At 45.2% G+C, this 22,535-nt stretch overlaps 1 protein-coding gene across 2 annotated transcripts; it reads right to left on the bottom strand.

Annotated features, from left to right (window-relative positions):
* Positions 1-4,463: 4,463 nt before the first annotated feature.
* Positions 4,464-22,068, bottom strand: LOC121836077. Of its 2 annotated transcripts, none has more exons than XM_042290770.1 (11): positions 21,583-22,068; positions 21,128-21,225; positions 20,439-20,540; positions 20,208-20,358; positions 20,015-20,110; positions 19,880-19,945; positions 17,429-17,509; positions 15,951-16,031; positions 13,716-13,789; positions 7,562-7,781; positions 4,464-4,625 (listed from the first exon to the last, which is right to left on the bottom strand). In XM_042290770.1, the coding sequence occupies exons 1-11, from the start codon at positions 21,767-21,769 to the stop codon at positions 4,477-4,479; spliced, it is 1,305 nt and encodes a 434-aa protein (XP_042146704.1). In that variant the 5' UTR covers positions 21,770-22,068; the 3' UTR covers positions 4,464-4,476. The 2 variants fall into 2 exon arrangements, with proteins under 2 accessions (XP_042146704.1, XP_042146705.1); XM_042290771.1 differs by having other exon boundaries at positions 20,015-20,107.
* Between the last annotated feature and the right edge of the window lie 467 nt (positions 22,069-22,535).

The raw sequence follows: 22,535 nt of genomic DNA, 5'->3' as shown, positions 1-22,535 counted from the left end.
AAACAGATTAAAATTTCGACTTTATCGACAGGCAGTGTCATAAGCTTTTAAGTCAATCACCTTTGCATCGTCAACCGTCAGGGCATCCCAAAGCCCTGCCGCTCTATCGGCCCTTCTTGAATGTCTCCTGCCGCCAAGCAGCAGCCTGATCATCGAACCACCAACGTAGTCGTCTCTACATCAAAGAATCACTACATTTTGGTGCGTCAGCAACAACTACATTTCGCTGCGTCGGCCGCTGCTCTTTTGATGCCTCTGCCCATCCTATTCTTTCGACTGTTTAACTCCCTGCTAGACAGAAAACTGCCCCTGCGGCGTTTTACGACGTCCTTGCACTCATGCCCGTTCAGTTTTTTTTTAGGGCAGTATGTAAGCTTCTGAGGTTCTTTGGAGTCGTCCAACACTCTTGTTCCTTGAGTTCTTTCAGGACAGTAAATAAGCCCCTGAAGTTCTTCACAGTGTTCCAACGTTCGCGATCGTTCAGTTTACCGGTCTGCCCTGCAAGACATGGCCTTTCCCCTTGTCCAGTCGCTCTGCTGCATTCAGTTTTGACTTCACGAAATTTCAGTACATTGAGACGTGGTGCCCTATACTCCGTTCACACCTAAGGTGAGACTGCAGTGGGAACTATGTACCTGCCGAAAAAATCAACCGCCTTCTTTTCATCACCTGACCCAGTCCTCGGCAAGTGGGTATGAGCAGGAGCGTGATCACATAACGAAAGAGGGATGTATGACTGGTCCATTGAGGACGTAGCTTCCACCGCAGTCTCAGCATAGTGATGAATAAAATATAGTAAGAGCGGAAGATGGCAACCCGGCTCCGACCTCCCAAGAAGGTGGCGTTTACAAGACGGCCGCTGTCTCCATTGACCTCTTTGCTCGAAACACTGTGGCAAAAAACAAGCGTGCACCCGCACGCGAGCACCACGAAGCTTCAACGACGGCTGCCCGTATGTGGAGGAGCTGGCATCTTCTCCACTGTGGTCTCGGCCGATGCTTTTATCTGCTTTGTGTCTGAGTGGACCACGATCAGTATTTCGAAACTCTGCTGCAGTACGACAAAATGTAAGCCGAGTTCATCGTTGCTTGGTATCCGACCAGCTGACCCGAACTTGCACCGGAGGCGTTTAACAGGACTGGGCACATGATTTGCACCTTCTTACATGGTCTTAAACGTCTTTGTCAACCCCGGGGTACCAGAAGATAGTGTTTGCCAAGCTCTTCAAGACTGACCTGCCTCGATAGGTGTCATGGAGCATAGCCTCCTGTATACTGGTAATGCCTGCTAAATTGCAGGTTGCCAGCTATCACCACAAGTGTGCGTCTCTGCCCTATACAAGCACAAAATGTGAACGGCGAGAAGAAGCCTTTCTTGTGCGTGGTATTCTTGGCGTTGTTTTTGGCATTTGTCGTTGTACATGGCGCGGCTGTCATTTCACGAGACCCGAAGCACCACCCGGTATCATGGAAAGTGCCTGAAGCTTATTTCGAGGAAAGACTGCGTCCCAAATTCTACCTCCTATATACGCAATAGTGTGGGGTTGGCACCTTTTCCTGACGGATATTAAGGAAGGCCTGTCTAGTCCCCCTTCGTGCATTCTGCTGAGGCTCCACTCGAAGCCCAGCTTGGCTCGAGCGCCTCTGATGTCAAAGCTGATGAGCCCATGTACCCTTCCAGGTCCTGTTTGTTGCGGCTTGACTGGCTCCCACTGCTTAGATTTTAACTAGGGTGCCTTCATGTGCGCTTCGCATAGAGTGATGCCAATTGCCTATTTCCCTTTCTCCCGCCACCATTTTGTTCCTCATTGTTTCCCCGTGCGTTTCCCGTGCGCCGGAAAGTGACCTTTTTGTCCATCGGTCCCCCCATCCGACGGGGGAAATGCTAATCCTCCCTCCGTGCGTTCCACAACGCTGCTTCGAACTTGTGAGATAAGGTGCTTGTTTCCGGAAGGGTTATAAACCCCACGGATTATCGCCGAGACCGAAACGGCTGCTGGTTTGTCGGCGAGTGGTATTACAAAGGGTGGCACCACCCTAGCAAAGCGCACATGAAGGCTCCCTAGTTCCAACATCCTTCTCGCGCTGCTCCAGGTGTATGCTGACAGGCGCCTGGCAACAGCCACAGTGCGTCATTACGAGATTTGAGCCCCGGCAGAGCTAACACCTTCCGCACTGCTTACGTGACTTCGTAGCGGTTGTTACCCCAGAGCACCCTGGCCGTTGCAATTTCTCTTCACCTTCTGAACTTTGAAACTAAACCAATTATGTAGCAAAACCAAAGTATGCACTACCTCTCAGCATTTTAGCACCGCCTCTCGGAATCATTATCGTTGTTGTAATGCTCGGTTTGTTTGTAGTTGAGATGGTCATATCGCGACATCTTCCTTTTCACTCATGGTGCCTGCAGTAACTTTGCAGAACATGAGAACATTGAAACTGCACAGAGCTAACACTGCTGTGGAATGACCAAAATATGCGGTTGCAACTTCAGCTTGCGTCAGCCAGCTCACCATAGTGCGACATCGGGACGTGCAGTGTCACAGTGTCGTAGGACGCCAGCTGCACTTGATGTGGTAACCATCGTGCAATGCCTATCTTGATCGTGCATGTGTTTCACGTTTACTTTGCCAACTCAGGCAATAAAAATTGTTTTTGGTGGAGCCTATCGAGTGTGCTGGTTACGACCACCTGAGCATTCAGCTAATTGGTGATTTTACTTGGCTACTGGTTTCAGTGGAATGTCTCGTCTTGATTCTGTAGTCCATAATCTATTTTTTGGTTGGTTTGTTCGAAAGCAACTCAGTCGGTCTATCTAAAGAAGCCTCAAGAAAAAGCTTTGCTAAGGCTGCACTAGCCTTGACAATTATTTTTCTTGAAACCGAGATAAGACCACCTGATTTTGTTTTGAGCAAGCCAGCACACTGCAGAGGAGGAATGACCCAGATTTAGCATGAAGTAATAGGTTTCACATGAGCACATTCCATTTGTAGCTGAAAAAGAGGTGTCACTTAATTAGAAAGACAAGTTAAACAAAAACATTATTAGGTATTTAAGCTACCAAAGCTGTGCATACTTTAGCTCGGCTTTGCGTATTTTGGGCACACTTTACTTTGTAGCTTTGAGTTAATCTATAATAACTATTTGTTCGCTTGGAGCATGTAAAATACATTGGACGGGACAGACAACTGCACTTGGGCATCCATCACATGTCTGAGCTGGGCCTTCATTTTTTTTTTCAGTTGAAGTGTATCTCTCTATTCGCTCGATCAGTATCTACTTCATGTACTGAATGCATTTTTACAAGGTTGCGTCGCCACAGGAGACTTGTGCGCTTGGGGGTGTTTGGTGAGAGGCGTCACCAATCACGATGAGCCCCGAGCCCATCGTGGGTTCAGACTCCCTGCATGCCTGGGTCACTAAACTCGTCGAGCACAAATTTGGGTCCGAAGTTTGCGGAACGCGCTAATTGGACTCTCGCGACGCTGACGTCGCGCCGAGCGAGGTGTCAATCATTCGGACGGTGATTTCTTTGAGAGAGGCAGAATATAGCAAAGTTCATCGAGGCGCGCGTGCGGCGCGTGAGGGGCGCGAGGAGCCCGGTGATTGAACGGCTTCACCGATGACGTAGCACCCAATTTTCCCTACATCCCTACGTCAAGCTAAAATTAATGCTTTGCAGATTGTCCCTAGGCGACCTACTGACGCTGAAAATCCCTCCGAAGTTTGTGTAAAAAAGAAACCTCGTTTGTCAAAGTTGTCGCTGACGTCAAAGTGACGTTTCCGAACTTTGCGAAAGCCGTGGTTTGAGCTCGAGATCTTCGCTTCAGATCGAGGCGAAGTTAAAATTTGTCAACATGGCGGTGCCGTGCGCTGCGGCCGAGCTTATCTTCCGCCACCGTCGGCGTCGCTACTGAGACCACCGGGGACGCCATTCAACTCCCCGACGACGACATTTAGTAACAGTACCGGCTATCGAAAGCCGTTGTGCGTTGACTCTGCGACGAGCTTCGTTCGCCGCCTCGGACCGTGAAACAACGAGTGCTCTGCGCGCTCCGTTTCTTCGGAACCAGTAGCTTTCAAGGCATGGTGGCGACTTACGAGCACTTGTCAGTCTCCCAGAGCACTTGTCAGGCTGTCAGAGATTTTGCGGCTCCCTATTGGAAAGACCAGTTTAAACTGGCAACCAGTTCAAACTGGTACCAGTTTCAAACTTGGATATTGCTCCAGTTTGACCAGTTTCATACTGGTTGAACTGGTCACACTGGTCATGGTGGTTGAACTGGTCACACTGGTCATGGTGGTTGAACTGGTCACACTGGTCATACTGGTTGAACCGGTTGAACTGGTCATGGTGGTTGAACGTGTCATGGTGGTTCAACTGGTCACATTAACTTGTCACGCTGGTACAACTAGTATGTACTTGCCGTTGAGTAAATAATTCCACTGTGAAACGGTATAAGGAATCACTGCCATTTTATTCTTTCGGAGCGACCCTCCTCCTGCCCTGCCTCGCAACATCAGGCAAGAAGTCTTTTAGGATGTCGCGGACTACCGTCTGGAGCTCCAGGATCGGGCGACGTTCAGCCTCTGGCTTCTTTGCCCTCTCATAGTACATCAGGCCACCTGGAGAAATTGTAAATATATCTGCGTTAAACAGCTGTGCAAGGAAGAAAAACTTTTTTTTTCTTTTTGTTATAATTTCGCAAACATAATATATACAATTTAAAGGAACTGGAAGGCTTAATTCCCTGTAAATTTTTTGAAGCACTAGAAATGCACAACACAAAGACAGAATTTTTCTTTCTACCAATAGGTAAGCGCAATTCGAGAGCGACCATGCATGACAAGTATTGTCAAAATGTCATCGGTACATTCAGGTTGGTGTGGGCGTAACATCATTTGAAACTTACAAGTAGATCTATCAAGGTCAAAGCATATGGTTTTGAACTCTTAACTATATATATACATAGCATTGAAAAAAATTGCTTCTTTTTTAATGGATGAAATCTTAACGGTAATATGCCACGGAAGAATTAATAGGAACATTAAGATGAAGGACAGAACGGGCACATCCTTCACTTCCTTTTAAATTAACTCAGTGCAAGTCTACAAATCATATGGTAAACATTTTAACAAAAACATTCCACAAGTGGCTACAGTGGCAATTATAAACCTAGGTTGGCAGTACCAAAACACCTGGCCAAAGACACCAATCAACTTAAATCCAGATTGTAAAACATCCATGACCATGTAACTAATAATTTTAAGAGCTGATTTACAGGGAATATGTCTCCGTCTATTCCTGGAAATGTGTCCATCCATTCCCGAATACAGAGATTTAAAGGGCCTCTCCAATAATTTTTTGACTGGTCTGAAACTTGTGCCGAGAGTGACCGCAGGCAACGCAATAACACTGAGAAACTACCGTATTTACTCGAATCTAACTAAGGTCCAAAAATCGCATGTGCGCTACAAACGAGTGCGACCAAAACTGCGCTACCATATCGCCATCGATATTCCAAAATAGCCACCCATTACGCGCTAAGAAGCTGCGTAGCCAGCTCCTGTGTTTCTTTCATATCAGCGTGGAAGTTCCCACTGCAAAGACCCACCGCGTTCACCATGATGCTGGATTCAAAAGAAAAGGGATATTGTACGCAGAGAGCGATGGAAATTGGGCCGCATCACGTGCGATGGGTGAAAGATGCATGGTGCACGATCCCGTCTGCCATGGTTATCAAGGCCTTCAAGAAGTGTGGAATTCCTAACGCTATGGACGGCACCGAAGATGAAACGCTTTGGGCCGTTGACAGCGATAAGGAGTTGTCCGACAACAATGACGAGTGATGCATACTGTCCCACGAGCGCTGCACCAGACCGTCGCCATGATGACGACCTTGCCGGCGAGACAGCGCCGTTCATTTCATCGCAAGATTGAAGCATTCGGAATAAACCTTTGTTCCAAGCGAGAAAAAGTTTAATTTCTGTATTTAACCTACAAAATCTGGCGCGCGTAACAATCGAAGTCATGGCGTTTTTTCTTTTTTCGGACCTCGAGAAAAGGGTACACGTTACAATCGAGGGCGCGTTATATTCGAGTAAATACGGTAACCGCTTTGCAAAATAAAAATTATTCGGGACACTATAAGCAAACGAAATTTACAGAAGTGGGCCACTGCGTGACGTAAATGGAGATGCCAATGGTAGACGCAAAACACGCGGCGGCTCCTCCGCTGACGGATCCACATCGTCGCTCAATAGTGACTCTAGCGTCAGCTATCCTTGATACAGTGGTGCCTTGCGTTTCTTTGCCGCAGAGCCGCTGGGCGGTGGGCGTGCCGCCTCTCAGAGCCGCGTACGCATCGCCGGCGCTCAGCTCGCCTCTCAGTGCTTGCATCCGTGCATCGTCCCTTCATCGTCGCCCCCCCGCATGCCGCAACAACCGGGGTCCCCACTCACCGAGTCGAGTTTCGTAAAAGTGCATGAGAAGAGAGAGCACGTGTGTACAATGCGTCGTCTGCTAGTTTGGTTTCAGTTTCCGCGACATGAATGCCGCAGGGCGGCTCACATGTCGCAAAGAGCTTGTTTTTGTTGTTTTTGGGCTTTATTAAAGTACATTTAGTTTTTTCCTTAGTCTTAGAGCTCAATAAAAACAACTTTTATAAATAATTATGAGGTAAGAACATTCACACTTATTATTCCGTGCTCAGGAACAAACTATTGGTGGACCTGGCCAATCGGGAAGCCAGCTCCGTTAAAGTCATCTGCCACGCACGTTTAGCACCACTCTGCGCCCACCATCGATACAACCATTCCGCACCTTGTCAAATGAAAATATGATGCACCATTCTTTTGCAGTTTTGTCTTTGTTCCCCAAATCCCCCAAACCACAGAAAAGGCAGGGAGCGCAAAAAAAAGCAGAAACATAATTATATTGTTGGAGGGGCCCTTTAAGCAAAAAAAAAAAAAAAAAGCAGAGGGATTGCATTTGCAAAGCTTTCACAAAACATAATGCAGCATGCATGGCCAAGATGGCAGCACATTTAGCTCTTGGGCAGAGGCCCAATATTGGGCACCGGTAGTTCTTTTTATCCTCTGGTTGTCTGGAATGTCCCAGTTAAATATAACCATGAAAGCTTGTTTTTTCTATTCTAGGAAATGTTCTTGGCTGTCGAATGTGTGTAAAAGGAAGCACATGGTGGCTGCAGGCAGATAGTCTTGGGTTATGGTAAGGTCTTACCAGTCACGCTGACATCGACACCGCCAACGCTAGTCGCCACCAATTTTATTTTGTTTGTGAGCACAAGTTCATTTATTAAATATTTAGTTGTCTAATACTTCAACCTTATTATTCCTGTTAGTTTTCCAAGTGAACCTCAATAAATTTATGGTTTTCCAAATAGTTTAAATTTAAAAAAGACTTGAACAAGGACAGCACATCACTCAACTCATTGTTTTTAAGACATTTACCAACTCTATCAACTTTCTACATTATTACATTATTTGTTGAAAGTTGACCCCTTTTCATTCTAATATATTTTGACACTCTATGCACTTACTTGCAAGGGCCATCATCTTTGCAGGTGTCACCGGCAGCTTTCCTTTCGCGCCCTCTTTCAGAAAGCGCCGGCTCGGCTCTCCGGTCACGCTGCGAGCACAGAGCTCAGCAGTAGAGTAGATCGTCCGGGAAAGGTCCTTTATGAAGCGTTGTTCCGGTAGCTTCGATACCAAATCATCAAGCTTAAGCTTGGCGACTTTTAGTCCACTGCCAAGGTGAACCTGCATTCAATAAGAATTTCCTTGTGAACACTATAATCTACTAATCTGGAAAACATTCCATCTAGTAGACTACCACAGTTTGGCAAAACAGTGAGTCTTAGTCACATTATCAAACCCAACATTGAACTTCATAATGATACTGCCATATAACAAGATCATGTGCCGTTGCGGGTTAAGTGCACACGCCATTTTATTGTCACGAGTTTGCTTGGCCCTAAGTTTTAAAGAAAAGAGCCGGAACAAAGTTTTCCCGATATTTAAACAATGACAATAACTGACCCGCCTGCATGTTTATGTTTAAGAAATACAATGAATGCAAATAAATTCCAGGAGTATTAAGGGCACTGAAATTCTTTTTTCAAGGGTATTAGGTCTTCAAGGGGCTGTGCAAACTCTACGTGGATGTTGACAGCACTGTGGTGGTGTGCGGTGCTCCAACAAACGAAGACTTCGTGGTGTTGGTAGGTAGCAAAGAACCCACCGTGGACGCCGAGAATGAGAAAATCAATGAGGAAGAAGCCTTACACTACTTTTGAATGGGAAACCAGAGTCCTTAATAATGCTTTTGGATCTTGAAACTTCCACCGAAGTTTGATACAGGAACAGAAGCTCCTGTCAAAAGTAAGGACAAACCACCTACACTCTTGCTATCCTCCGTTTGCTTGACAATTTCTTGCATACGAGAATACTTTAAACATACCTTCACTAAAATGCCAAGCTTTAAGAGAGGAACCAGCGGTGTTGACGCGGAGATGCCTCTTTGAAGGTGTAATTGTGGACGTTTACGTATACTCACAAAAAAACCTGTGACCGAGAAAACAAAAAAAACCAAGCGGACTGTTTTTTAGGGTGCTACTTGCCTATTTGGATCTAAGAACAGCAAGCTCACTGAAAATCTACTGCACAATTTCAAACTTCATTACAGTACTCGAGCGGCAGCTCTCGTGCTGAAAGACTGTGTTCAGGTCGGCCGTGCTGCGCGTATTCTGCTCGCGTGTCTTCTTGCTCTTCCTCTGGACTGCAGGTTTACCCATATGCTTTAACAAATGCAGCAGTTACGAATGAAAATGCCACTCATGCCTGGTCATGCAGTGCGCGACTACGCACACATGACCCGCAAACTCACGCTTATCTTCGCGCAAAGTCTCCAGTGCGCGACTACGCACACGCAACCCACAATTTCACACTTGCCTTTGCGCAAAGTACTTGAATCGGCAGCATGATGCTCATTCTTCGTGACTGCGCTTAAAATTAAGGTCTCAGATAATCCAGTATCGTTTAAAGGGACACTGACACCCCCCAAAAAATATTTTTCATTTTTTGCCAGGCGCTTCATTATGGTGTCGGAGGACTACCCAATTAATATTTTGCAACAGAGTAGCGTATTTTTTTAATAAAGCCAAAAGACGCAACTGCTCGAAACCGAAACCGAAACCCGACGGAGGTCGGAGAAGTGGAGAGAAGAGAGTGGAGCGGCGGAAGTCACGTGGCTACACCCGACCGTGTTTTTTTTTTTTTTTTTTTTTTGTCTCTCTCCTTCTTGTAGCAGACGACATGCGGCGTACGGGAACTGTTCGCCGTGGGATTCTTTTGCAGTTATGTATGTTCCGCTCGTTGTTCTGTACTCCAAGATGAGTTGTTTTGTACATTGAGGAGTTGGAGATGAGTAGTGAGTGCCCGTGGTGAATTTTGATCGGCTCCGAAAAGAATACACCCAAGATGTTGCGTGAAGAGCTGGCTCACATCATCATCATTTATTATTCCTTGAAGGCCCAGGGGGCATTACACAAGGGAGTGAACACATGTCCTGCGTCCGAAACAGAAGTGGCATTGTGCGACAGAGTTTCCGAAAGATCAACGGGATCAGGACCCATGGCTGGCTACATTTCCTGTAGACCATTTACGGGCACCTCGGAAAGCGGACGCTACCTGATTTATATGCTCCTTGCATTTTGTGGAAAGTGATTAAATTGAGTTCGCAGGTGTCAAAAAAGAAATCCCATACCATTTAATTCAGCGACGTGTCGTCCACAACATTTGTTTCTTATTTTTTTTTTGTTTCTTCAGTAATAATTATAAAAAAAAAAAAGAAATGTAAACATCAGAAAATATTATAAAAAAAAGTTTCACGGGGAATCGAACCCGGTCCTACCGCGTGTGAAGCGGACGTCTTACCCACTGAGCTACTGGGGCACGTCGATACTAGGGGATCTCTTTCCTTAGTAACAATTCAGCCGATAAACTGTAAGTTGGAAAGTTTGCTGCCGATTTTTCTCTAGCAAAAGCACTCCAGGGTCGAAGTCGGGATGCACCAGGCATTGGCGACATTCTCACCTAGTAAAGAAATCGTACGCGTGCATATTCAACTCGAAGTAGACACGTCGCGCTTGACGTTTGCGCGAGCGATGTCTTCAGCCACAAGAAGGGAGTGACGGCTCGGAGACGTCTTCGTGCAAATCGGCTTCGTGGTCGGGCGTGTCGTACGGCATGAATACCAATTCTTTTGAACAGTCCTAAATTTCTCTTTTAAAGGCGAACAAAATTCGCCGGTACCGCGAACGACAGTTCTGAAATAGAGGTCCCACGCCCGTCGTCCGCTGCCATCGCCGTCCCCGCGAGTCCCACGATACGCGAAACGACGCACGCACAGAATGCTTCCGGTTGTCTGTGGAACTTTTTTTTCAATCAACGTATTTGCAGGTTTTTAGAAGCCACAAAAAATGGGTTTCATATTTTTTTCTATTTTTGGTATTGAGTGTGTCCCTTCAGTGACCCACGACTTTGATTAAATTTGGTGGTCGCATCGATACCTTAGAAAACGGCCCGTGACCGCGGAAAAGAGAGTGAGCGAGACTCGAACCGGCCAGTTCTTGATCGGCGGTTTTCGGGCGGAAAGAAACCGAATTTCGAGCCGCAAATTCTGTTCTGGGTAGTTGAGCTCTCATATGTCACGTACAACTAAAAACCTCGGCGAGCATAAATACCCTGTCAGTGTCCCTTTAAACTCTGGCATTCTAACCTCGCATTTGAAGGCTGCAAATCTGTTGACATGCCGAAAAAAAAAAAAAAGAATGGCTGTGAAGCTTACTGGCAGTTTCTGTTCCAGTCGATTTAGAGACGCTGTCACCTAATATGTTAAAACTTTCTAATCATGGAGCCCGATTTTGGTCAGTGGTGAGAGCACGATCTTAGCCGGATCGGGGTTCGTCTGCTACAAAAGAGGCGCGGTTCGTCTGCCACGAGGTGTCATTTGCTGACGGAACAGAGACGCCACTTGCTAGCAGATACTAGCTAGCAGGTGGTGAGATTATAGAGGAGATCGAAAACAAGGTTAAATTGGAAACCTCCGCTATTTCCTGAAGGACGCAATCGACAACCTGTGCATCGTTTAGAAATTTGGATACGTCCTCCTGTCGTACGTAACCCAACATCCACCCGAGAATAATTAAGAATTTGAAATGAACACCTACCTGGCATACGAGAGCTTTCATAATCATAAGTAGGTCAGAAGTCCTCACCTATTTACGGAAGAGGAAAGCTCTCGCATGCGAGGTAGGTGCTTGTTTCTAATTCTTATTTATTCACCAGCGGATGTCAGGTTATGTACGACAGGAGAACGAATGGAATTCGCATTTCAAAATGAAGCACAGGTCATCAACTGCGCCCTTCAGGAAATAGTAGATGTTCTCAGTTTAACTTTTTTTTCCCGACCTCTCCACCCGCCCGTGGGACATAATTAGTACCATACGGCCCACAATGGCGTCGATGCCTCATAGCAGACAAACCACACTTTTCCCTTGCGTTACCGGACGACGTGTCTGCTAACAGTATTTTAGCATCCCTCAGCGAGAGCAGACTCTGACTTTTCTCCCACCCATGACAAAAATCAGTCCCCTGGGCCGGTTTGCTCATCTTGCAGCTGTGGCCAAGAGGGATTTTTGTCACGTGACCAGCTCCTTGGGGACATGGAACTATGTAGCACCCTATGCCCCTGCCTAATGGTACAGAAATGCGTGTCGCTTCGAGCACAAAAGTTTGACTTTGCTCGCAGAAACTGACCGCAGAGGCTTGCAATTCAAGTCTAATTAACCACACCCTTAAACTTTAAAAGCGGCAGGTAAAGTTACAGCCGGAAAAGGTCAATATGCACCAAAATAAAAGATAAATCACGCAAGACAAAAGCAGTGGTGTTATACATATACGTCTGCGCCAGCTGCGCAAGTTCTGCCGTCTTGCGTGGCGGACTGGTAACGGTGTTGAGTCTTGTCATCGCTGCGTGAAAGTTTTGGGTTCAAATCGCGCCAACACTAAACACCTTTTTTTTTTTTTTTTTTTCAGATTTATATTTTACGCATGTCTTGCTTTTTTTACCACTTGCACGACTGTGCCACAGACTTTTTATTGTTTGAATCACCTGTTAAATCGACAAGCCTGAAGAAAAAAAAAGATCAAGCTAAGTTACTGCGCTGATAACATGGTTTCATGTTTGTTAAAAGGAAGCCAAGGTAATGGTATCAGCATGACTTTCATAATGGCATTAGCATGACTTTCATACAAACTGGGTCGAAATAAACGTTGTTTCCCCAGCAACTACAATTCTATCTGTTTTTTCAATATTCAAGGTGCTTGCTACGACTCATTCAATAACAGAAGGCGCATATTTGGCCCTAACAGACACTGCAGTAGTGTAAACTCAAAAATTGAAACATCCACAAAAAAAAAAAAAAATCTAGCAGCTGTAGTTGCAATGAGAAAGTTGTAAAACCCAGATAAAAGATTAAACGTTTACTTGCGTGAAATGCGATAAAAGTTTCTACATTTTGCTGTGACAACAGTTTTGTAATATTATGTACATATATATATTTTGTAATATTATTTTATTGTAATAATAAAAATAACAATATAATAAAATTAAGTACTAAAATAATAATAACAATAACATTTTGTAATACTAACTTATAAAAGATAAGTTGAGCAAGAAAGAAAAACTTAAACACAGCAAGCACAATTTTTAAAAAAGGATCACAGTTAAAAAGTAAGACACGCGTAAAATATAATTTATAACATAGAAGTCCTATCATGCCACAATTCGAAGCCTTCCACGCCAAGTCCCGTCTCTGCTTTTGTATAGCGTGATTTATCTATCATTTTGGCTCATCTTGGTGTTCCCCGGCCGTAACTTTACCTGCCACTCCTAAAGTGCAAGGGTGCTTTTAATTAGACTCGAATTGCAAGCCTCTGCGGTCAGTTTCTGCATGCGAAATCCAACTTTAGTGCTTGAAGTGACACGGATTTTCGCGCCATCAGGCAGGGGCGCTAGGTACTTCCATGTCCCCGTGGAGCTGGTATTGCGACATAAAAATTCCTCTTAACCGCAACCGCAAGATGAGCGAACCGGCTGTGGGGCTTGATTGTGGGCTCCGGGGGGCCAACCACTGCGTTTACTGAATGCCCATCTGCTGTCCAGTTATGCTGAACTGTCTACGCTAGCGCCACTGCACAGTCACGCTTTACAGCACACGAAGCGCTCCCATAGTGTTACGGGGAAGTTCCATGACTAGGAAAGTAACGAAGGACTCTAGTAAATATGGCCGTAAATATGACCATAAATATGGCCGCCACTGCCGCAATGTGTCCTGGGAGCTGCAGTCTTTTTGCACATGCCACAAGCCAGCTGCAAGCCTAGCCTACGCGAGCAAAGCACGAGCTGTCTGGTGTACTGCCATCAGCATCCAGTGAACTACAGTTATGGTGGCGTGATGCATGCGCCAACGATTAGTGAGCTCAGTCTATTAAGTTGTGCGACACGCAGGCGACGATTAGGGCCAAAAATTGGTCAACATTCCCTGGATTATACATGAAGCCTATTTCAGTCGTCAAACAAAGTTCCTAAATCGTCTTCATTGTTCCTTCAAAGCAATTTTGGTCACTTACCATTCCATCTCCTTCGATCAGCACTGGTGGTGCAGGGCCTGCACATGGTAGAGCGGGCTCTGGCAGCAGGAATCCTGCAAGCAAGGTAGTATCTTTGCTTAGATTCGAAATCCTTATCAATTTGGATACTATAATGAGTGATAAGGCGCAGCCGAGCTGGTTTAGCATAGTTGTAAACCCGAGACTGGGGATACGGACAAGGGACAAAACACAGAACGAGCTGGTTTACAATCATGATTTAAGACAACCCTTAGACAGGGGACACAAAAAGGGGACAGAACACGACGAAGTCTCACAAGAAACTTGATCGTGTTCTGTCCCCTTTCTGTGCCCCCTGTCTCAGGGTTGTCTTAAATATTCGATACCATACGCTGTTGCCACAGAAGAAAAATAGTAACAGCTTTGCCTCCAGCATAACCTTTCTATCTTTAGTAACACTTCAGCAAACACTCAGCCGCATACGACGGAAGGAAACGATCAGGTGCTGAAGGCGAAGCTTGTACTTTTCTTATGTTGCACCAAAATAGACACAGTATGTCAGCACTATTATCTTGACTTGCACTCAGGTGTAGAGCTTATTTCATCAGAAATATTTGGGACAAGGAGATGGTTTGCTCCCAAGAATGGCTCTTGAAATCCACTAAAATGATTAACAGACTAAACTCTGTTTCAGCCAAGGAGGATAGAAGGGTAGGAGAGGGCATGACGTCGGCTGCGTAGCCTCCACAAGCCATGCTCCCTTGACGCCTCGCCTCTTTCTCATTTTCCTCCTTACTCTCCTCACTTACCATGCCAACGTTGCCACATCACGTGACCATAGCTAGCCTTCGTCAAGCTATGGGGTACTAGAATACATCACAGTCTAGCCTTCCATCTGATAAAACCTACCGGACGGAGCGCGCGCAAGCCTGCAAGGAGTCCTACAATCAACCATCCATCTCCCAGGTGACATGTCACGCGCACCAATCGCCAGAGAGATCTGCGGTCACGCTGGGCACAAAATCGTTTAAACTGTTTATGACTAGGCTTCACACATATTGCAATGTGCCCCCTCCTAGTATTTATAACCCCCTTGGTTTCAGCGAACTTGGCAAGTGAAAAAGATGGGCCCCAATTAGAATGTATGAGCGTAGAACATGACAATGCACAGTCAAAGTGCACTTTTCCTTGTGGATAGTTGACACATCTGCTGCGTTGCTCCAAATGAATCGCAAAATACTTTTGCCTTTTGCTAACCTGCGCTGAAAAGAAGTATACTACAGGCAGAAATTTACCCAAACGTGATACACGCTGTCCCTTTCCTAATCTTCAACCCCAAGAAAATTGCTCACACTAAGTAAAAATGGTAAACCTCCCTGCCCTTACACAACATCCACCGGTGCAGCTTGTGACACAACCTGCGCCTCCCTCCCTTTCCACATCAGAGAATGGTAAGGAGGGTGCAACCAGGTTTTTGAAGAACCTTGGTTTTGGTTTTGTATTGTGTAGTAGGTGTCAGCTAGTGCATATTAAAAGTTTCAGACTATAAAACCAAATATCGAGCACGTTGCAATAGAAATAAATTCAAACTATTCTCTACGAAGGAAACACCCTGGTCCACCGGTAAAAGTTGACTAATGAAAATGCTACATTTTGCAAAGATTGCAAACATCATTTTACCTTTTTAGGCTCGTTTCAAATTATACTTCGAGAGAAACACATTTTCCGCAGTGTGGGCAACAGTACTGTAATCATCGTATTGAAAACAGTAAAATACATTTTCTTTGCACCTTCTTGTATCCGCTTAGCATGCTTCCTAGAGCGAACGCTTCCAATGACCGTCATCAATGTCGCTAATCGGGATGGCATCGTACAATATGGCCCCCATGTCTGCTGTCCATTCCGGTCTCTCGAGCTTGCGGGGCGACAGATTTGATAGTTCCATGGCACAATGGTGCGACAAAAGACTCGCCATTGAGAAACAAGGTTTGGGCTACGATGCACAGACACATTCAAGAAATTTCCTACGGGTCGGCCAGTCAGGGGCGCGGGAAACCTTCACTTGCTGTTTGTTGATGGGCACCCTTTGTCATTCTGGCTGCCATTTTGAATTGCTGTTTTAACACAAAAATATGGTGCGCATGATCACAACTCTGGCATTTTTAGGATCCTTACAGCCCGTAAAGTTAATTACCACCGTAAACAAACTGTATCAGAAATCTGCTTTCTGCCCCTTTTGAGCATTTCTGTACTTGCCCGGTTGCTGGTCAGCTGACGGTAAAGGAGCTCGGCCCAGTGAAGGTTGGTCGGTAGACTTTTCCGCTCCGGAAAGGTTTCCTGAAAACAAATAATACCGTGAAGTATCTCACCAGCGTGTCAATCTGCTACCACAGACGTGCCGGTGTGTGGTTTATAACGCCCATCTACATGCACCCATCCAGACTTGTGACAGTGGCCGAGTAGACGAAGGCATTGATTTTTAACTGCACTGACCGGCACTGGCACAGGTTCGAATTTCACCAGGGGTCAGCTTGTTTTTCCAAAAGAGCCCATGGTTGGTGAACACACAGTTTCAAGGCGAGTTTCGCAATAGATGTCAAGTAAATTGTGAACACGTTTTGAGCACATTTCAAGATAGGTTTCGAGTAGGTTTTGACATAGGATTGGCGAAAAGGAAGAAGTGCCATAAGCAAACTCTTACTTTAAAGGGCCCCTCCAATCATTTTCTTATTGGTCTGAAACTTGTGCTAAGTGACAACAAACAACGCAATAACAAAAAAAAAAAAAAAAGCTTTCCAAAATAAAATTTAGTTGGGAAGTTATAAGCAAATAAAATTTACAAAAGCAGACCACTCTGACGTAAATGGAGCTGCCAATGGTACGCGCGATATATGCTGTCACCCCTCCACAGCCAGATCCACATCGTAGCTGTATAGTGACTCTAGCGTCGGCTATCCTTGGTACAGTGTTGCCTTGGACTGGGGTTACGCAGGTGCACAACATTCCTTCGCCGTTAAGCCGCTGGCGTGTCAAATAGAATGGCTGCCTCTCCAAAGCCGCGCACACATCGCCGGCGCTCAGCTCGCCTCTCCGTGCTTGCCTTCGTGCATCGTCCCTCCATCACCCAGGTCGCCCCCTGCACGCCACGGGGGTGACTGGGGTCCCCACTCATCTAGCCGAGTTTCGTGAAAGCGCACGAAAAGAGAGAGCATGTTAGCATTTTATTGTATTTTATTTTATTGTAAGTACAATGTGTCGTCTAAAAGTTTGGTTTCAGTTTCCGCGACAGGGATGCCACGGGGCGGCACAGATCACAAAAAACTTGCTTTTGTTGTTTCTTCTTTTCCTGCTTTATTAAACTACATATAGTTCTTAAAAATTTAACTCTCATAAATAATTATGAGGTAAGAACAGTCACTTATTATTCCGTGCTCAGAAAGATACTTTTGGTGGACCTGGCCAATCAGGAAGCCAGTTCTTTTAACGTCACCCGCCACGCGCATTATTTAGCACCCTGCGGCGCCACCATCTATCAACTGTTCTGCGCCTTGTCAAATTAAAATATGATGCACCATTCCTTTTTGCAGTCCTGTCTTTGTTGCCTGAATCTCCCGAACCACCACAGGCAGGGAGCGCATTTTTAGGATCCTTACAGACCGTAGAGTTAATCACCACCGTAAACAAACTGTATCAGAAATCTGCTTTCTGCCCCTTTTGAGCATTTCTGTACTTGCCTGGTTGCTGGTCAGCTGACGGAAAAGGAGCTCGGCCCAGTGAAGGTTCGTCAGTAGACTTTTCCGCTCCGGAAAGGTTTCCTGAAAAGAAATAATACCGTGGAGTATCTCACCAGCGTGTCAATGTGCTACCACAGACGTGCTGGTGTGTGGTTTATAACGCCCATCTACATACACCCTACCAGACTTGTGACAGTGGCCGAGTAGATGAAGGCATTGATTTTTAACTGCACTGACCGGCACTGGCACAGTTCGAATTTCACCAGGTGCCAGCTTCTTTTTCCAAAAGAGCCCATGGTTGGTGAACACACAGTTTCAAGGCGAGTTTCGCAATAGGTGTCAAGTAAACTCTGAACAGGTTTTGAGCACATTTCAAGATAGGTTTCGAGTAGGTTTTGGTATAGAACTAACGAAAAGGAAGAAGTGCCATAAGCAAACTCTTCCTTTAAAGGGCCCCTCCGATCATTTTCTGACTGGTCTGAAACTTGTGCTTAGTGACAACAAGCAACGCAATAACAAAAAAAAAAAAAAAATAAAAAACATTTTCCAAAATAAAATTTAATTGGGAAGTTATAAGCAAATAAAATTTACAAAAGCAGACCACTCTGACGTAAATGGAGCTGCCAATGGTACGCGCGATACATGCTGTCACCCCTCCACAGCCAGATCCATATCGTAGCTGTATAGTGACTCTAGCGTCGGCTATCCTTGGTACAGTGTTGCCTTGGACTGGGTTTACGCAGGTGCACAACATTCCTTCGCCGTTAAGCCGCTGGCGTGTCAAATAGAATGGCCGCCTCTCGAAAGCCGTGCACACATCACCGGCGCTCAGCTCGCCTCTCCGTGCTTGCCTTCGTGCATCGTCCCTCCATCACCCAGGTCGCCCCCTGCACGCCGCGGGGGTGACTGGGGTCCCCACTCATCTAGCCGAGTTTCGTGAAAGCGCACGAAAAGAGAGAGCATGTAAGCATTTTATTGTATTTTATTTTATTGTAAGTACAATGTGTCGTCTAAAAGTTTGGTTTCAGTTTCCGCGACACGGATGCCGCGGGACGGCGCACATCACAAAACACTTGCTGTTGTTGTTTCTTCTTTTCGTGCTTTATTAAACTATATTTAGTTCTTAAAATTTTAACTCTCAGAGCTCAATAAAAATAACTTTTATAAATAATTATGATGTAAGAACAGTCACTTATTATTCCGCACTCAGAAAGAAACTTTTGGTGGACCTGGCCAATCAGGAAGCCAGTTCTTTTAACGTACCCGCCACGCGCATTTAGCATCCTGCTGCGCCACCATCTATCAACTGTTCTGCGCCTTGTCAAATTAAAATATGATGCACCATCCCTTTTTGCGGTCTTGTCTTTGTTGCCCGAATTTCCCGAACCACCAAAGGCAGGGAGCGCAAAAAAAAAGAAGAAGCAGAAGCAGAAGTATCGTTGGAGGAGCCCTTTAAAGGAAAACTGCTTAGATCCTAATTCAACTGCCATCAACAAACTTCAAGGTTACTGTTGATTTAGAAAATTCAATCTTTGGGTCACTTGCACATGCAATTGAAGGCCCGTTCAGACAGTTGCGTTCGGAGCGACCACTACGCTTACGAACGAACGCAACCGGTTGGAACAACAAGTTACCATAGCAACGAAGTGCCAAACGGTCGTTTTGTTCGTGTTCGTTTGCAACGTAAGGAGTTGAGCCGGGCTGAACTTTCTCGTTACGTTCGGGAACGACTGCAACGATGGACCAATCAGAGGTCAAGGAGAGCTTGGTCGCGCGCGTTGCATGCCGGTCTCCTTCTATCTGCGAACATGGCATCGGTGGTGACCGTCGATGAGGACGGCGTGGTGGAAAATTACGGTTGTATTGCAGACTATACTCTGTTCACCCTAAGCTGACATTGCAGCAGAAGATACGTGCTGGATGGACCAAATTCAGAGCCAGCTGTGCGGGATGTCACCGCACTCTCTGGCGCGATGACAACGCACGTTGATGTTGCATGTTGCTGGCTCCGATTGGTACATCCAGTGCATACCTTCCACTGCACTGTCAGCTTAAGGGTAAATCGAGTATATGGCACCTCAACTCGGTCATGCCAGCCTTTTGTACTTGCTCTCGTTTTTCTTTGTGAATAAATCAGTCTTCTTCCTTTGCCAGTAAGTGATGGACAGTTATGGTCCACGTCAGGCAGCAAACATATGAGCTCTTCCTCTAGATGACAAGTTTCTATTTACTACAGTGACTACATGAGGGTTGCCTTCTGTCAAATGGCACCGTGTATTCATCTGCCCAGCGCAGCATTTGGGCTTGCAGAAATTTGCAGGTATTTTCGAGAGTATCAGAATTAAAATCGGATTTACTTTTCTCAGTTTTTGGGAAGGATAATCTTACTGTCTGTTATTACATTTGACAGTCATTTAACAGGTAAAAGCTCAACACAAATTTAAAACTTGCCTGTGTACGAGGTTGATGGCACTGGACTTTTGGGGACCTCCTCTACTAGACGACTTGGCGAGTCTTCTAAACAAAATTTGATGCACGGATAAGCATGATCAAAAGATGAAATAAATTTGTACACTAGAATCTTACCGAGCAGTTCAATGCCTTCAAAAGACGGTGGTTCAGCCAACAGATGCTCCTCGCTTGAAGTACCAGGCCTCCTCCATTGCGGTTCTGAGGCAGCTTCTGAAAAACCAAGTAGAAATTGAACGGCAATGCAGGTTATAATAGCTCCTTTTTTTTAAAAGACTCAGTTCGTAATAAGAAAGAGAAGCATGCACACCAATTTTCATTGCAAGGGCCAAACCCAGCCTCCGGCTGTGAGCCTGTTCCTCGGCAAGCTCTTTCTGAAGTCTTTTTATTTTGCCCTCTTTCTCCTGGAGGAGATGTCGAAGGATCCTATCCTCTTGAGGTGCTGCCCTCGTCTCCTGGGTCTGGGTAAAAATACATTGCCACTGTTGGAATATCATAACTTCAGAATGCAAAAGTATTTAGGTGTCTGATAATTCTGCACCTTTTGCTTTTTCTTAAAATCTGCAGCGATGTCATCAAGCCTCGACCGCTTGCCAATCTCCTTCCGGTTCTTTTTTTCCTTTCGTCCAAGGTCTTGGACATGCTAAATGAAAACAGTAGAAATATCAAATATTTACTCAAGCAGTGTCATACTCACAAGATAAGTAAGCTAGTAAGCTTTGCATGCACAAATTACTACGGAACAACCTCCACTACCAGTGAAAGCGACTGGAAAAATGGGCATGAGAAGTAATTTCAGTTCCTTATTTTATCGGGATACTCGCCGAGAAGCAGCTAGGCCTAACCCGGGAAAAAAATAGAGTTGTTATTTTTATGATTTTTGCTACAGTATGGACTGGTTCTGCGCTATGATTTTTACTGCGTGCCTGCCCCAAAAAACATTTCGCGGTGCGCATGGACAGAAAAAAGTGAAATAGAGATGTCTCTTGTATCCTCTTCTACCTCTGTATTTAACACTTTCCTCTCCAAAGTTCTGCTGGCCCTATCCTGGCACAATAGATATTTTCCAAACAGTATTTATTTGCCCTTCCCGGTCGCGTTTGCATTTAGTCCATGTGTGTGGTGCTCAACCATTTTTTTTAAGGACACAAAATGTTCTTGGTATCCTTTGGAGATGGCATCTTTGTTAGGTCTTTAAGAGCAATTACAGAGCAAAACTATTATTCTTGCCTTTCTTGCAGGCTGCTTCTGCGTTGCACTACCATCCAAAATCCTAGGAATCGGGTACCGCTTCAGTTGCATCTTCTTCAAAAGATCATCAAGACTCTCTGTAAAAAAAACAAAAAAACAACAACAAAAAAACACGTTTAAATAGCACCCTCCTTTTAGTGACATGAGTATAATAGGTTCTACACACATACTGATCGAAAGGAAAGCAGTTAAGAGTTACTGCCCCAGTCTCTTCCTGCCCAAACTGGTCTTTGCTATGTGATCACGCCTGAATTTTGAAAAAGAAAAAAAAAGAAAGAAGAAGAAAAAAAAGAAAAGAAAAGAAGAGAAGAAAGAAAGCAGGAGAAGGAAAAAAAAAAACTGCCTTATGGCTTGAAACTAGCTTTCGCACTCGCATGATGTTTTTAACCCACAAAAGCATGGAAGGTTATTTTAACCCCTAATAAATTACTTACCGCCCAGAAGGATAACGTTGGCGTTGTAGAAGTCCTCATCTTCGCCTTCGCCAGAATCTGAAACCCAGTAGGCCTCGTACAGCCGGGTCGCGTCGAAGTCGGCAGCATCGCGAGGCGTGAATTTCTTTACCAGGGAAGTGGGCAAAATCAAATGCACACCATCAGTGAACTTAACATAGGCATGCATTTCGCATGGATCTATTGCGAGATACCAGAGCCGTATACGCGTGATACCAACGTTGCGTGGCAACAAAACTCCAAAACACGCCAGAGAACAACAAAAACCACGTGTGTTTCAGTTCACTTTACCCACGTGAGTACGACGCAGTGTTGCCAGACGGAGAAAAAAAAAGTCAGCAGATTGATCCCCAAAAAATAAATTTGCACAAGAATCAGTAGATTTTACGAAATCTGTTTTTCGCCGTGTTGCTATTTCCATTAAACCACACTTCGAAGAAATAGTAGAGTAACAAATAACGTGGTAATATAAACACAAAAAAAAAAAAAGATTAGTGAGTAATTCTTTATGGAGGATAAAATAAAATGGCACCGTGAATATATATATATATATTTTTTTTTTTAGCATTGAGTAGTTTTGCGATTTCGAGGATTAATCTTTTTAAATTCAAGACTGAGCTACTGTTGGGATCAACAGATGGAGGCGACAGTGCGACATCCACCTCATCCACCTGTCGTTATTATTGAAACGAAACCAAAACAAGACGTTCCGGCAAGTGCGCTCGTACTTGTCCAAGGGAAGAAGTCCTCTGCGGGGTTAGCATCTTTCCTTACTTTGGCTGTGGAAGGTTTTTGACGCACCGCTGTCGGCGCGGAGCACTGTTGAGACTATGCGTCGTCTGCTACGGGCTTATTTCTTTTTCGCCTGACACAAAGTTTGCGTTCAAATGACCTTTCCTGTTGTTTTTTTTCCAGCTCGAAGTGGGTGACTCTTA

Source organism: Ixodes scapularis, unplaced genomic scaffold, assembly GCF_016920785.2.
Source record: "Ixodes scapularis isolate PalLabHiFi unplaced genomic scaffold, ASM1692078v2 PGA_scaffold1__304_contigs__length_218370807, whole genome shotgun sequence".
Taxonomy (NCBI): domain Eukaryota; kingdom Metazoa; phylum Arthropoda; class Arachnida; order Ixodida; family Ixodidae; genus Ixodes; species Ixodes scapularis.
This window is presented reverse-complemented; position numbering and strand designations above follow the sequence as displayed.

Bases quoted from the DNA above. Each gene is read 5' to 3' on its own strand.
- LOC121836077 (XM_042290770.1), bottom strand. From the start codon at position 21,769: ATGCATGCCTATGTTAAGTTCACTGATGGTGTGCATTTGATTTTGCCC. The intron at 20,111-20,207 runs GTGTGCATGCTT...TTGGTTTTTCAG, and splicing joins GGCCCTTGCAATGAAAATTG to AAGCTGCCTCAGAACCGCAA. The intron at 16,032-17,428 runs GCAAGTACAGAA...ATTTGTTTTCAG, and splicing joins GTCAGCTGACCAGCAACCAG to GAAACCTTTCCGGAGCGGAA.